The following is a 15,832-nucleotide window of genomic DNA, read 5'->3' as shown; positions in this document are numbered from 1 at the left end:
AGTTTACGGTATGTGACTTATATATATACACTAGATGATTTTAAGGGGGTGTATGTTGAAGCCATTGAACCTCCATCTTGACATTCCCCCACAGTTGTAATTGTATTTTGGATTCTTTAGAAAAGCATTTATTCCATTACAGACACCTTAATGCATACGTTCAAATTAAATCATGTGAGCTAATCATACAAACAAAAAATGGAGAAAAAACAAAAACATTTCCCTTAAAGTATATATTTTTTTGATGGCTAATGATACTGTCCCAACTACAACAACAAAAAGTATTAAATACATTTAATTTTGTCCTTTATTTATAAATAATGTAGATCTCCATTCATTCTTGTGGAGGACTGGGCCGTACCGGGGAGTTCCAATATGGCCGACCGTTGGCTTCAAAGGCTTATAATGGCAATAAATACCAATAGCAATCCAGGGTTTATATACATCGTTGGTTACAGTGTAATTTACAGGAACTAACTCAGTACTGCCGACCACATCAGCTACCCGGAAAACGGACACACTCACGAACAGCACGGACAGGTAGAGTTCGTTTTCTGAGAGCTGAAGTGTGTACCTGATAAACACGACAATGGCTAAACTTAATCGCTGTTTCCAACGGCTTTTTGTCTTCTTCAACCTGCTGTTTGCGGTAAGTTAGCAACTCTTTATTTGTAAATACAAGTAGGAACATGTGATTAACTCAGTAGGCGATACTTTTAAGGTTACTTTCGATTGTAATCAACTGCTCAGCAAAACAACAAGTTCGTGTATCTTCTTCACCAAACACTTCTGCCCATAAAAGTTAGTTTCAAAATGTTTGTAGCCTGTCTGTGTGAAATGATATGGTTTCCATCCACTTTCCTACGTGTCTCTCCATGTTGTATAAAGTTGTATAATCCAACTTCACATCCGTTAAATATGTCTTTAAAGACGTGTTTTATTGCCGTATGTTATGATAGTGAATGGGGTGTTTTTCTTCAGGTCGTTGGAGGTGTGATTATCGGCCTGGGACTTCTGGGTCAATTCGCCTACAATGACAGCACTTCAGAGGTAAAATGGGATCTAGCTCTGGTCCGTGGCGTTACATGCGGTTTGAGCTTTGAAGAAGTTTAAAGCCGCACACGTAACACCCTAGACAAGAGCTAAATGGGCTCAAAGTTCAAATTACATTCAAACTGAATTTTACGAATATATATATATATATATATATATGGATATTAAATGAATTCTTACCAAAGATAATTAATTTTGATTATATAATTTCTCTATTTTGAAAAAACAAAAGTGGAAACGGTTACTTATAAGCATTAAACGCTTCAGCATCTGAAAAACAGGTTCATGTGTCAACAGTTTATGTAGTAGACTATAACTATACTTCCTTATTGGTTAGCTATATATACACAAAGTGAACTCTCGTGTACAAAGTCAATGTTCCTAAAGTACTGTCCTATATAAGAATTCTAGGTCTACCGTGCAATAATAAAAGATGTGATTTTTCCCTATTAGGAACGTAGGCATTGCTAATATGATGTCATAATGGTACGCTGAGACACACGATGGATGTTGTATTGTTTTTCAGTTTGAGAACCAGACCAATGGGTTTCTGGTGATGTATCTGGTAGGAGGCATCACCATGGCCATGTCTCTGCTCGGGGCGCATGGAGCACACAGAGAGAAGAGAATTCCCCTGATCGTGGTGAGAGGGTCTACTGCGACGAGCTGCGTTCACATTCAAACAGACGTCTACGACCATAGAGACAGAACAATATACAATATGTCACGGTTTCCCAGACACAGATTAACCCCAGTCCTGGACTAAAAACTGGTTTTCAATGAAGATACCTACTTGAGCTTGCTTTTTAGTCCAGAACTAGGCTCAGTCTGTGTCTGGGAAACCACCCTGATATCCTGTTTTATATCGTATTACGACATTGGGTTAGGAAAGACACCGTTTCGTAACCTGTTTTGTTCAATGATTCACAGAGTCACACAGTAATTTTATTGGACAGAAAATAGTTTAAGTCTCTCTCTCTTTCACTTTCTCTCTCTAGTTTCTGGTGGCCTGTTTTATTTGCTGCTTCGGCCTCCTGCGTCTGGCGGTGCCCACAGCCATGTACCGTCCTGAGGTATTGTTGGTTAATAATGTCTGTCCTGTAATACTGATGTGTTATGCTGGTAGACAGGACCACAGCCATGTACCGTCCTGAGGTATTGTTGGTTAATAATGTCTGTCCTGTAATACTGATGTGTTATGCTGGTAGACAGGACCACAGCCATGTACCGTCCTGAGGTATTGTTGGTTAATAATGTCTGTCCTGTAATACTGATGTGTTCTACTGGTAGACAGGACCACAGCCATGTACCGTCCTGAGGTATTGTTGGTTAATAATGTCTGTCCTGTAATACTGATGTGTTCTACTGGTAGACAGGACCACAGCCATGTACCGTCCTGAGGTATTGTTGGTTAATAATGTCTGTCCTGTAATACTGATGTGTTCTACTGGTAGACAGGACCACAGCCATGTACCGTCCTGAGGTATTGTTGGTTAATAATGTCTGTCCTGTAATACTGATGTGTTATACTGGTAGACAGGACTACAGCCATGTACCGTCCTGAGGTATTGTTGGTTAATAATGTCTGTCCTGTAATACTGATGTGTTCTACTGGTAGACAGGACTACAGCCAGTAATACTGATGTGTTCTACTGGTAGACAGGACTACAGCCATGTACCGTCCTGAGGTATTGTTGGTTAATAATGTCTGTCCTGTAATACTGATGTGTTATACTGGTAGACAGGACCACAGCCATGTACCGTCCTGAGGTATTGTTGGTTAATAATGTCTGTCCTGTAATACTGATGTGTTATACTGGTAGACAGGACTACAGCCATGTACCGTCCTGAGGTATTGTTGGTTAATAATGTCTGTCCTGTAATACTGATGTGTTCTACTGGTAGACAGGACCACAGCCATGTACCGTCCTGAGGTATTGTTGGTTAATAATGTCTGTCCTGTAATACTGATGTGTTCTACTGGTAGACAGGACTACAGCCATGTACCGTCCTGAGGTATTGTTGGTTAATAATGTCTGTCCTGTAATACTGATGTGTTCTACTGGTAGACAGGACTACAGCCAGTAATACTGATGTGTTCTACTGGTAGACAGGACTACAGCCAGTAATACTGATGTGTTATACTGGTAGACAGGACTACAGCCAGTAATACTGATATGTTATACTGGTAGACAGGACTACAGCCAGTAATACTGATGTGTTATACTGGTAGACAGGACCAGTGGTACTGATGTGTTATACTGGTAGACAGGACTACAGCCAGTGGTACTGATGTGTTATACTGGTAGACAGGACCAGTGGTACTGATGTGTTATACTGGTAGACAGGACTACAGCCAGTTGTACTGATGTGTTATACTGGTAGACAGGACTACAGCCAGTGGTACTGATGTGTTATACTGGTAGACAGGACTACAGCCAGTGGTACTGATGTGTTATACTGGTAGACAGGACTACAGCCAGTGGTACTGATGTGTTATACTGGTAGACAGGACTACAGCCAGTAATACTGATGTGTTATACTGGTAGACAGGACCAGTGGTACTGATGTGTTATACTGGTAGACAGGACTACAGCCAGTGGTACTGATGTGTTATACTAGTAGACAGGACTACAGCCAGTGGTACTGATGTGTTATACTAGTAGACAGGACTACAGCCAGTGGTACTGATGTGTTATACTAGTAGACAGGACTACAGCCAGTGGTACTGATGTGTTATACTAGTAGACAGGACTACAGCCAGTGGTACTGTAATACTGATGTGTTATACTGGTAGACAGGACTACAGCCAGTGTTTTTGTGTGTGTGTGTGTGTGTGTGTGTGTGAATTCTGTCAAGGCCATTGTTGACACCAGTGGTTGTGTGTGTGTGTGAATTCTGTCAAGGCCATTGTTGACACCAGTGTTTGTGTGTGTGTGTGTGTGTGAATTCTGTCAAGGCCATTGTTGACACCAGTGGTTGTTGTGTTTGTTTTGCAGATGAAGCAGATTGTGGAGGAGAAGTTCCGTGAGGGCCTGCCTCTGAACGAAGCCTCCCCTGATGTTAGACAGTTCACTGAGAGGGTTCAGCTGAATGTACAGAGACATTTCCATCAATCATTTCACCACAATATACTTGACATGTCCATAACAAACATTATATCAAAGGATCCCGCTTGGGATCTATTCTGTCTTTTCCATGAATCATCAGCCGGAAATATTTCACTAAGATTTACAATAATATCATTCATTTATATACTTTATAGTTTTGAGAAGTTACTAGTTTCGTGTACAACATGTACCTCGGTAATGTTAACTTCCTGTAACAACACACTGTAGTGTTCACTTGATCCCTACCCTTGACCAATGAGGCTACTGTCTTCCCAAACCCCCCAAAATGAAGTGTTCCTTCCAAATAGGTCCAGACACTGCTGGGCATAACAGCCCTTGTTTAGTTGACTCTAACCAGCAGTAATGAGGAAGAGGTTGACCTAGTGGTTCAACTAGTTTACTGTTCTCAACATGTCCTTTGTGTTGAGGTTGACCTCGTGGTTCAACTAGTTTACTGTTCTCAACCTGTCCTTTGTGTTGAGGTTGACCTCGTGGTTCAACTAGTTTACTGTTCTCAACATGTCCTTTGTGTTGAGGTTGACCTCGTGGTTCAACTAGTTTACTGTTCTCAACATGTCCTTTGTGTTGAGGTTGACCTCGTGGTTCAACTAGTTTACTGTTCTCAACATGTCCTTTGTGTTGAGGTTGACCTCGTGGTTCAACTAGTTTACTGTTCTCAACATGTCCTTTGTGTTGAGGTTGACCTCGTGGTTCAACTAGTTTACTGTTCTCAACATGTCATTTGTGTTGAGGTTGACCTCGTGGTTCAACTAGTTTACTGTTCTCAACCTGTCCTTTGTGTTGAGGTTGACCTCGTGGTTCAACTAGTTTACTGTTCTCAACCTGTCCTTTGTGTTGAGGTTGACCTCGTGGTTCAACTAGTTTACTGTTCTCAACCTGTCCTTTGTGTTGAGGTTGACCTCGTGGTTCAACCTGTCTCAACCTGTCCTTTGTGTTGTGTTGAGGTTGACCTCGTGGTTCAACTAGTTTACTGTTCTCAACCTGTCCTTTGTGTTGAGGTTGACCTCGTGGTTCAACTAGTTTACTGTTCTCAACCTGTCCTTTGTGTTGAGGTTGACCTCGTGGTTCAACTAGTTTACTGTTCTCAACCTGTCCTTTGTGTTGAGGTTGACCTCGTGGTTCAACTAGTTTACTGTTCTCAACCTGTCCTTTGTGTTGAGGTTGACCTGTGGTTCAACTAGTTTACTGTTCTCAACCTGTCCTTTGTGTTGAGTCCTTTGTTGACCTCGTGGTTCAACTAGTTTACTGTTCTCAACCTGTCCTTTGTGTTGAGGTTGACCTCGTAGGTTCAACTAGTTTACTGTTCTCAACCTGTCCTTTGTTGAGGTTGACCTCGTGGTTCAACTAGTTTACTGTTCTCAACATGTCCTTTGTGTTGAGGTTGACCTCGTGGTTCAACTAGTTTACTGTTCTCAACCTGTCCTTTGTGTTGAGGTTGACCTCGTGGTTCAACTAGTTTACTGTTCTCAACCTGTCCTTTGTGTTGAGGTTGACCTCGTGGTTCAACTAGTTTACTGTTCTCAACCTGTCCTTTGTGTTGAGGTTGACCTCGTGGTTCAACTAGTTTACTGTTCTCAACCTGTCCTTTGTGTTGAGGTTGACCGTGGTTCAACTGGTTCTCAACATGTCCTTTTTGTGATTCATTAAGGGTTATGTCCGATAGTTTATCAACTGTCCTGACTGACTGTGTGTGTTTTTTTTTTAACAGTTGAAGTGCTGTGGGCTGTTCAGTTACACAGACTGGGGCAACAACGTCCCTGACTCCTGTCTCTGTCAGGGGGAGGAAGATCAGATGGAGGGTACATGCCTGAACATTCCATACCAGGTGAGTTCAGATCAACTCTACATGACAGGACTGATGATGTAGCTCTATAGTCAATAGTCTCCTCCTCCTTCTTCTCCTTCTTCTTCTCAGTTCTTATGCACATAGGTTTACATCCTGGTCTACCATGAGACATCTTTTAACCCTTCAGTACATTATGTCTGTTAGAGACATTCATTAAGGGTTATGTCTGTTAGACATTCATTAAGGGTTATGTCTGTTAGACATTCATTAAGGGTTATGTCTGTTAGAGACATTCATTAAGGGTTATGTCTGTTAGAGACATTCATTAAGGGTTATGTCTGTTAGAGACATTCATTAAGGGTTATGTCTGTTAGACATTCATTAAGGGTTATGTCTGTTAGACATTCATTAAGGGTTATGTCTGTTAGACATTCATTAAGGGTTATGTCTGTTAGAGACATTCATTAAGGGTTATGTCTGTTAGACATTCATTAAGGGTTATGTCTGTTAGAGACATTCATTAAGGGTTATGTCTGTTAGAGACATTCATTAAGGGTTATGTCTGTTAGACATTCATTAAGGGTTATGTCTGTTAGACATTCATTAAGGGTTATGTCTGTTAGAGACATTCATTAAGGGTTATGTCTGTTAATTCATAAATACATTGTCAGTTTTTCTTCTTCTGTTTTTCAGTTGTTCCTTTCAGAGTACAGGATGACTGGACACCAGAAGCTGATCTACAAACAGGTTGGACCAGCTTCCCTTTTCTGCTATCTGTAGATCAACCGTCTACATTCCTAGACAGAACCGGTTGCTTTTGTCACTGATCAGAGAGCAGCACACTGTGGAGAATGAAGCTCTTCTGTTGACCCATGATCTGAGTCACGTTATTACACAGACATGAAATTCACCAACCTCTTTTTCAGTCTGCACATTTTGAGTTTTTTGTGATCCCTGCGGGAATTGAACCCGTGACCTTGGCATCGCTAGTACCACATGACTGAGTTGTGATCTGTGTTCCAATGAGTATTAACGGACCTCTGTCCCACAGACCTGCTTCCCCATCCTCGAGGGCTACCTGGCTAAAGCTCTGGACATCGTGTTGGGCGTTTCCTTCGGATTAGCTGCTCTGGCTGTGAGCGTGCATTCTTTACCGCGCACATTTCACACCTTACACATCACACTGTCAGTTGAATATCTCTACTAGTCCCCCGGCATTTCACACCTTACACATCACACTGTCAGTTGAATATCTCTACTAGTCCCCCGGCATTTCACACCTTACACATCACACTGTCAGTTGAATATCTCTACTAGTCCCCCGGCATTTCACACCTTACACATCACACTGTCAGTTGAATATCTCTACTAGTCCCCCGGCTTGCTGTCACCTTACACATCACACTGTCAGTTGAATATCTCTACTAGTCCCCCGGCTTGCTGTGACCTTACACATCACACTGTCAGTTGAATATCTCTACTAGTCCCCCGGCTTGCTGTCACCCGCGTGGTCGTCTTTAGTTCATGTTGTTGTGTTGTTCTCCAGCTCCTGGGAGCGGTGATGTCTGCCGTCCTGCTGGCTCAGCTGAGGAGCTCTACCGTAGCGGTTCCTGTGGTGTTCAGTGTCAGCTCATCCAAGTCCGGCTTCAGTTCACACCCACCCAAGTACACCGAGCTTTACAACGAGCCTGAGAAGTGAAAAAGCAGACTGAGGTTCAGGATGTGGTTAGTTAGATGACATGGTTTTAGGCTGTTGTTCAGTCTGGCTCAGCATAGAAATATAACTACTAGAATGGTTAAAGCCCCACAACCATGGGGTATGATCAATATAGTTGAATGGGGATTGTCTTTCTAGTGGTCTATTTCTATGGTGTCCAGACTCCCACATCTTCTTATGGTTGTTGTTGTGTGTTTTTCAACGAGAGGTCTCCTTAACTCTCTTTCTGACTGTCAAACCAAAAAGGAAGGTGCTGCTTCCTTCTGTGTGTAATTAGCTTTGATTTGAGTTCTACGTTTAAAGAGAATCACCACCGGTGGTTTTATACATATGCAGCGAGTTCTGAGTAAAATGGTTGAGGAACGTTACGTTTTATTTGCAGAATGAGACACAATGAACCGGCAGGGCGTTTTGAAAAGAGGATATCACAAAGAGAGAACAACTCTGAGATAGTAATGAACCGGCAGGGCGTTTTGAAAAGAAGATATCACAAAGAGAGAACAACTCTGAGATAGTAATGACAGAATGTCATTTCCACAGGACTTTGAATGTCAAACCATTTGCCTTGAAACTGCAATAATAAAAAGGGAAGCGAAAGGGAAGGTTGACAAAGAGAAACAGGGAAATAAATATTTGCCGCTGACAGAAGTCCTGTAGCTTTTTGCAATGAAATGGAACGTTAAGTGTTTTGCTATGAACTGTAAATCCTTATATGAAATATACAACATGCCAACTGTCTTGCTCTCTATGTTTCTAAATAAAGCATCTGTCTTCTACATGTGTCTCTTTTTGTACAAATATATTATAATTTGGAACTTATTTACAACTCTTTTGAGGAATATATATATTATATATTAGAATTTTGAAATGATTTCCTCTTTTGAGAAAACATTCTATTTTAGATGCTTTGCATATGAAGTTCCAATTCAGTTGAATAAAAACTCTAGATGTTATTGTCTACAAACCTGGAGCTACTGAGAGAGGAGAGAACCCAGACTAAAACACCAGAGGGAAGAGAGGAGAACCCAGACTAAAACACCTGAGGGAAGAGACAGGTGAGGGAGCAGAGGAGAACCCAGACTAAAACACCAGAGGGAAGAGACAGGTGAGGGAACAGAGGAGAACCCCGACTAAAACACCCGAGGGAAGAGACAGGTGAGGGATCAGAGGAGAACCCCGACTAAAACACCCGAGGGAAGAGACAGGTGAGGGATCAGAGGAGAACCCCGACTAAAACACCCGAGGGAAGAGACAGGTGAGGGATCAGAGGAGAACCCCGACTAAAACACCCGAGGGAAGAGACAGGTGAGGGAACAGAGGAGAACCCCGACTAAAACACCTGAGGGAAGAGACAGGTGAGGGAGGGAGCAGAGGAGAACCCCGACTAAAACACATGAGGGAAGAGACAGGTGAGGGATCAGAGGAGAACCCCGACTAAAACACCCGAGGGAAGAGACAGGTGAGGGAGCAGAGGAGAACCCCGACTAAAACACCTGAGGGAAGAGACAGGTGAGGGAGCAGAGCAGAGGAGAACCCCGACTAAAACACCTGAGGGAGGAGACAGGTGAGGGAGCAGAGGAGAACCCCGACTAAAACACCTGAGGGAAGAGACAGGTGAGGGAGGGAACAGAGGAGAACCCCGACTAAAACACCTGAGGGAAGAGACAGGTGAGGGAGGGAACAGAGGAGAACCCCGACTAAAACACCCGAGGGAAGAGACAGGTGAGGGAGGGAACAGAGGAGAACCCCGACTAAAACACCCGAGGGAAGAGACAGAGGAGAACCCCGACTAAAACACCCGAGGGAAGAGACAGGTGAGGGAGCAGAGGAGAACCCAGACTAAAACACCAGAGGGAAGAGACAGGTGAGGGAACAGAGGAGAACCCCGACTAAAACACCCGAGGGAAGAGACAGGTGAGGGAGGGATCAGAGGAGAACCACGACTAAAACACCAGAGGGAAGAGACAGGTGAGGGAGCAGAGGAGAACCCCGACTAAAACACCCGAGGGAAGCGACAGGTGAGGGAGGGAGCAGAGGAGAACGCAGACTAAAACACTCGAGGGAAGAGACAGGTGAGGGATCAGAGGAGAACCCCGACTAAAACACCCGAGGGAAGAGACAGGTGAGGGATCAGAGGAGAACCCCGACTAAAACACCCGAGGGAAGAGACAGGTGAGGGAACAGAGGAGAACCCCGACTAAAACACCTGAGGGAAGAGACAGGTGAGGGAGGGAGCAGAGGAGAACCCCGACTAAAACACATGAGGGAAGAGACAGGTGAGGGAGCAGAGGAGAACCCCGACTAAAACACATGAGGGAAGAGACAGGTGAGGGAACAGAGGAGAACCCCGACTAAAACACCTGAGGGAAGAGACAGGTGAGGGAGGGAGCAGAGGAGAACCCAGACTAAAACACCTGAGGGAAGAGACAGGTGAGGGAGCAGAGGAGAACCCAGACTAAAACACCAGAGGGAAGAGACAGGTGAGGGAACATAGGAGAACCCCGACTAAAACACCTGAGGGAAGAGACAGGTGAGGGATCAGAGGAGAACCCCGACTAAAACACCCGAGGGAAGAGACAGGTGAGGGATCAGAGGAGAACCCCGACTAAAACACCCGAGGGAAGAGACAGGTGAGGGAACAGAGGAGAACCCCGACTAAAACACCTGAGGGAAGAGACAGGTGAGGGAGGGAGCAGAGGAGAACCCCGACTAAAACACATGAGGGAAGAGACAGGTGAGGGATCAGAGGAGAACCCCGACTAAAACACCCGAGGGAAGAGACAGGTGAGGGAGCAGAGGAGAACCCCGACTAAAACACCTGAGGGAAGAGACAGGTGAGGGAGCAGAGCAGAGGAGAACCCCGACTAAAACACCTGAGGGAGGAGACAGGTGAGGGAGCAGAGGAGAACCCCGACTAAAACACCTGAGGGAAGAGACAGGTGAGGGAGGGAACAGAGGAGAACCCCGACTAAAACACCCGAGGGAAGAGACAGGTGAGGGAGGGAACAGAGGAGAACCCCGACTAAAACACCCGAGGGAAGAGACAGGTGAGGGAGGGAACAGAGGAGAACCCCGACTAAAACACCCGAGGGAAGAGACAGGTGAGGGAGGGAACAGAGGAGAACCCGACTAAAACACCCGAGGAAGAGACAGGTGAGGGAGCAGAGGAGAACCCAGACTAAAACACCAGAGGGAAGAGACAGGTGAGGGAACAGAGGAGAACCCCGACTAAAACACCCGAGGGAAGAGACAGGTGAGGGAGGGATCAGAGGAGAACCACGACTAAAACACCAGAGGGAAGAGACAGGTGAGGGAGCAGAGGAGAACCCCGACTAAAACACCCGAGGGAAGCGACAGGTGAGGGAGGGAGCAGAGGAGAACCCCGACTAAAACACCCGAGGGAAGAGACAGGTGAGGGAGGGAACAGAGGAGAACCCCGACTAAAACACCTGAGGGAAGAGACAGGTGAGGGATCAGAGGAGAACCCCGACTAAAACACCCGAGGGAAGAGACAGGTGAGGGATCAGAGGAGAACCCCGACTAAAACACCCGAGGGAAGAGACAGGTGAGGGAACAGAGGAGAACCCGACTAAAACACCTGAGGGAAGAGACAGGTGAGGGAGGGAGCAGAGGAGAACCCCGACTAAAACACATGAGGGAAGAGACAGGTGAGGGATCAGAGGAGAACCCCGACTAAAACACCCGAGGGAAGAGACAGGTGAGGGATCAGAGGAGAACCCCGACTAAAACACCCGAGGGAAGAGACAGGTGAGGGATCAGAGGAGAACCCCGACTAAAACACCCGAGGGAAGAGACAGGTGAGGGAACAGAGGAGAACCCCGACTAAAACACCTGAGGGAAGAGACAGGTGAGGGAGGGAGCAGAGGAGAACCCCGACTAAAACACATGAGGGAAGAGACAGGTGAGGGATCAGAGGAGAACCCCGACTAAAACACCCGAGGGAAGAGACAGGTGAGGGAGCAGAGGAGAACCCCGACTAAAACACCCGAGGGAAGAGACAGGTGAGGGATCAGAGGAGAACCCCGACTAAAACACCCGAGGGAAGAGACAGGTGAGGGATCAGAGGAGAACCCCGACTAAAACACCCGAGGGAAGAGACAGGTGAGGGAGCAGAGGAGAACCCCGACTAAAACACCTGAGGAAAGAGACAGGTGAGGGAGCAGAGCAGAGGAGAACCCCGACTAAAACACCTGAGGGAGGAGACAGGTGAGGGAGCAGAGGAGAACCCCGACTAAAACACCTGAGGGAAGAGACAGGTGAGGGAGGGAACAGAGGAGAACCCCGACTAAAACACCTGAGGGAAGAGACAGGTGAGGGAGGGAACAGAGGAGAACCCCGACTAAAACACCTGAGGGAAGAGACAGGTGAGGGAGGGAACAGAGGAGAACCCCGACTAAAACACCCGAGGGAAGAGACAGGTGAGGGAGGGAACAGAGGAGAACCCCGACTAAAACACCCGAGGGAAGAGACAGGTGAGGGAGCAGAGGAGAACCCAGACTAAAACACCTGAGGGAAGAGACAGGTGAGGGAGCAGAGGAGAACCCAGACTAAAACACCTGAGGGAAGAGACAGGTGAGGGAACAGAGGAGAACCCAGACTAAAACACCTGAGGGAAGAGACAGGTGAGGGAACAGAGCAGAGGAGAATCCCCGACTAAAACACCCGAGGGAAGAGACAGGTGAGGGAGCAGAGGAGAACCCCGACTAAAACACCCGAGGGAAGAGACAGGTGAGGGAACAGAGGAGAACCCCGACTAAAACACCCGAGGGAGGAGACAGGTGAGGGAGCAGAGGAGAACCCTGACCAAAACACCCGAGGGAAGAGACAGGTGAGGGAGCAGAGGAGAGGAGAACCCCGACTAAAACACCTGAGGGAAGAGACAGGTGATGGAGCAGAGGAGAACCCCGACTAAAACACCCAAGACAGACAGAGAGAGAGACAGAGGGGTCCCAGGTCTGACAGAATCTGTGCAGAAGACTTCAGATTCTAGTAGGGTGAGGCCGGGTGCTGCAGACTTTTCTAGGGCCTCACCCTACTAGACAGTAAATCTCAGTAAGACCAAAATAATGGTGTTCCAAAAAAGGTCCAGTCGCCTAGACCACAAATACAAATTCCATCTAGACACTGTTGCCCTTGAACACACAAAAAACTATACATACCTCGGCCTAAACATCAGCGCCACAGGTACCTTCCACAAAGCTGTGAACGATCTGAGAGACAAGGCAAGAAGGGCATTCTATGCCATCAAAAGGAACATACATTTCAACATACCAATTAGGATCTGGCTAAAAATACCGCTCACAACCCAAGACTTCACAAAATGGGACAAACACCAAATTGAGACTCTGCATGCAGAATTCTGCAAAAATATCCTCCGTGTACAACGTGTAATACCAAATAATGCATGCAGAGCAGAATTAGGCCGATACCCACTAATTATCAAAATCCAGAAAAGAGCCGTTCAATTCTATAACCACCTAAAAGGAAGTGATTCACAAACCTTCCATAACAAAGCCATCACCTACAGAGAGATGAACCTGGAGAAGAGTCCCTAAGCAAGCTGGTCCTGGGGCTCTGTTCACAAACACAAACACACCCTACAGAGCCCCAGGACAGCAGCACAATTAGACCCAACCAAATCATGAGAAAACAAAAAGATAATTACTTGACACATTGGAAAGAATTAACAAAAAAACAGAGCAAACTAGAATGCTATTTGGCCCTAAACAGAGAGTACACAGTGGCAGAATACCTGACCACTGTGACTGACCCAAAATTAAGGAAAGCTTTGACTATGTACAGATTCAGTGAGCATAGCCTTGCTATTGAGAAAAGCCGCCGTAGGCAGACATGGCTCTCAAGAGAAGACAGGATATGTGCTCACTGCCCACAAAATGAGGTGGAAACGGAGCTGCACTTCCTAACCTCCTGCCCAATGTATGACCATATTAGAGAGACATATTTCCCTCAGATTACACAGATCCACAAAGAATTCGAAAACAAATCCAATTTTGAAAAACTCCCATATCTACTGGTTGAAATTCCACAGTGTTCCATCACAGCAGCAAGATTTGTGACCTGTTGCCACAAGAAAAGGGCAACCAGTGAAGAACACACACCATTGTAAATACAACCCATAGCTATGCTTATTTATTTTATCTTGTGTCCTTTACCATTTGTACATTGTTAAAACACTGTATATATATAATTGTATATATATATATAATCTTTATTGTTTTGAAACTTCTGTATGTGTGATGTTTACTGTTAATTTTTATTGTTTATTTCACTTTATATATTCACTTTATATATTATCTACCTCACTTGCTTTAGCAATGTTTCCCATGCCAATAAAGCCCTTGAATTGAATTGAATTGAATTGAGAGAGAAAGAGAGAGACAGAGAGAGAGAGAGAGAGACACACACAGAGAGAGAGACAGAGAGAGAGACAGAGAGAGAGAGGGAGACAGAGAGAGAGAGACAGAGAGAGGAGAGAGAGAGATAGAGAGAGACAGGGAGAGAGACAGAGAGAGAGACAGAGAGAGAGAGGGAGACAGAGAGAGAGAGACAGAGAGAGAGAGAGAGAGACAGGGAGAGAGACAGAGAGAGAGACAGAGAGAGAGAGGGAGACAGAGAGAGAGAGACAGAGAGAGAGATAGAGAGATAGAGAGAGGGATGAGGAATTGGCTATCCAAAATGGGGATATGTGGAGAAATCACTTTGCAAACCTCTACAGCAATGAAACAAAGCCCAGAACAAAAATATATACAAGACAAATTACAAATCCTTGAATCAGCAGTCAAAGACTATCAGAATCCTGTGGATACCCCAATTACAGAAGAAGAATTGTTGTAAAATCAATACACTCTCCAACCCAAAAAGGCCTGTGGTGCTGATGGTATTTTAAATGAAATGATCAAATATACAGACCACAAATTCAAATTGGCTATACTCAAACTCTTCAACATTATCCTCACTGCAGGTATTTTCCCCGATATTTGGAACCAGGGATTGATCACACCAATCTATAAAAATGGAGACAAATTTGACCCAAATAATTACAGAGGAATTTGCGTAAACAGCAACTTAGGGAAAATTCTCTGCAGTATTATAAATAGCAGACTACATAATTTCCTTGACGAACACAACGTCCTGAGCAGAAGCCAGATTGGATTTCAAAAAAATGATCGTACAACAGACCACATTTACACCCTCCACACTCTGATAAACAAATAAACCAAAACAAAGGAAAAATCTACTCGTGTTTTGTAGATTTCAAGAAAGCATTTGATTCAATTTGGCACAAAGGTATTTTTTATAAACTAATAGAAAGTGGTATTGGAGGGAAAACATGATTTTATTAAATCAATGTACACTAAAAACAAATGTGAGGTTAAAATTGGCAACAAGCAGACTTATTCTCTCAGGGACGGGGAGTGAAACAGGGCAGTCCAATAAGTCCAACACTATTTAACATCTACATTAATGAATTGGCAACAACATTAGAAGAATCGGCAGCACCTGGTATCACCCTGCACAACACTGAAAACAAGTGAACTTCAATGCTATTTGGCTCTAAACAGACAGTAGATGGTGGCAGACTATCTGACCACTGTGAATGATAGAAAACTGAGGAAAACACTGACTAGGTACAGACTCAGTGAGCACAGTCTGGTTATAGAGACCGGTCGTCACAGACAAACCTGGCTGCCCAGAGAGGACAGTCTGGCTATAGAGACCGGTCGTCACAGACAAACCTGGCTGCCCAGGGAGGACAGTCTGGCTATAGAGACCGGTTGTCACAGACAAACCTGGCTGCCCAGAGAGGACAGTCTGGCTATAGAGACCGGTTGTCACAGACAAACCTGGCTGCCCAGAGAGGACAGTCTGGCTATAGAGACCGGTCGTCACAGACAAACCTGGCTGCCCAGAGAGGACAGTCTGCTTATAGAGACCGGTCGTCACAGACAAACCTGGCTGCCCAGAGAGGACAGTCTGGCTATAGAGACCGGTCGTCACAGACAAACCTGGCTGCCCAGAGAGGACAGTCTGGCTATAGAGACCGGTCGTCACAGACAAACCTGGCTGCCCAGGGAGGACAGTCTGGCTATAGAGACCGGTCGT

General features: G+C 45.2%; 2 protein-coding genes across 2 annotated transcripts; both read left to right on the top strand.

The window, feature by feature from the left end:
* The first annotated feature begins 476 nt into the window (after positions 1–476).
* On the top strand, positions 477–8,463 carry LOC135570960 (tetraspanin-8-like). Its single transcript, XM_065016782.1, has 9 exons — positions 477–649; positions 982–1,050; positions 1,580–1,696; positions 2,052–2,126; positions 4,053–4,148; positions 5,893–6,009; positions 6,664–6,717; positions 7,022–7,105; positions 7,517–8,463. Exons 1-9 carry the CDS (start codon positions 590–592, stop codon positions 7,667–7,669), a joined length of 825 nt encoding a protein of 274 aa, XP_064872854.1. The 5' UTR covers positions 477–589; the 3' UTR covers positions 7,670–8,463.
* Positions 4,349–5,831, top strand: LOC135570961 (uncharacterized). The gene is made up of 5 exons (XM_065016783.1): positions 4,349–4,374; positions 4,522–5,096; positions 5,148–5,350; positions 5,410–5,463; positions 5,517–5,831. The coding sequence occupies exons 1-5, from the start codon at positions 4,349–4,351 to the stop codon at positions 5,829–5,831; spliced, it is 1,173 nt and encodes a 390-aa protein (XP_064872855.1).
* Positions 8,464–15,832: the final 7,369 nt, after the last annotated feature.

This window comes from Oncorhynchus nerka, unplaced genomic scaffold, assembly GCF_034236695.1.
Source record: "Oncorhynchus nerka isolate Pitt River unplaced genomic scaffold, Oner_Uvic_2.0 unplaced_scaffold_872, whole genome shotgun sequence".
Lineage (NCBI taxonomy): Eukaryota > Metazoa > Chordata > Actinopteri > Salmoniformes > Salmonidae > Oncorhynchus > Oncorhynchus nerka.
Note: the sequence above shows the minus strand (reverse complement) of the source record. Positions and strands in the feature narration are given on the sequence as shown.

Excerpts from the sequence above, each read along its gene's own strand:
- LOC135570960 (XM_065016782.1), top strand. The coding sequence starts at position 590 with ATGGCTAAACTTAATCGCTGTTTCCAACGGCTTTTTGTCTTCTTCAAC. Across the intron at positions 1,697-2,051 it reads AGAGAATTCCCCTGATCGTG|TTTCTGGTGGCCTGTTTTAT; the intron begins GTGAGAGGGTCT and ends TTCTCTCTCTAG. Across the intron at positions 6,010-6,663 it reads GCCTGAACATTCCATACCAG|TTGTTCCTTTCAGAGTACAG; the intron begins GTGAGTTCAGAT and ends TCTGTTTTTCAG.
- LOC135570961 (XM_065016783.1), top strand. The coding sequence starts at position 4,349 with ATGTACCTCGGTAATGTTAACTTCCT. Across the intron at positions 5,097-5,147 it reads GGTTGACCTCGTGGTTCAAC|TAGTTTACTGTTCTCAACCT; the intron begins CTGTCTCAACCT and ends TCGTGGTTCAAC. Across the intron at positions 5,351-5,409 it reads TCCTTTGTGTTGAGGTTGAC|CTCGTGGTTCAACTAGTTTA; the intron begins CTGTGGTTCAAC and ends TCCTTTGTTGAC.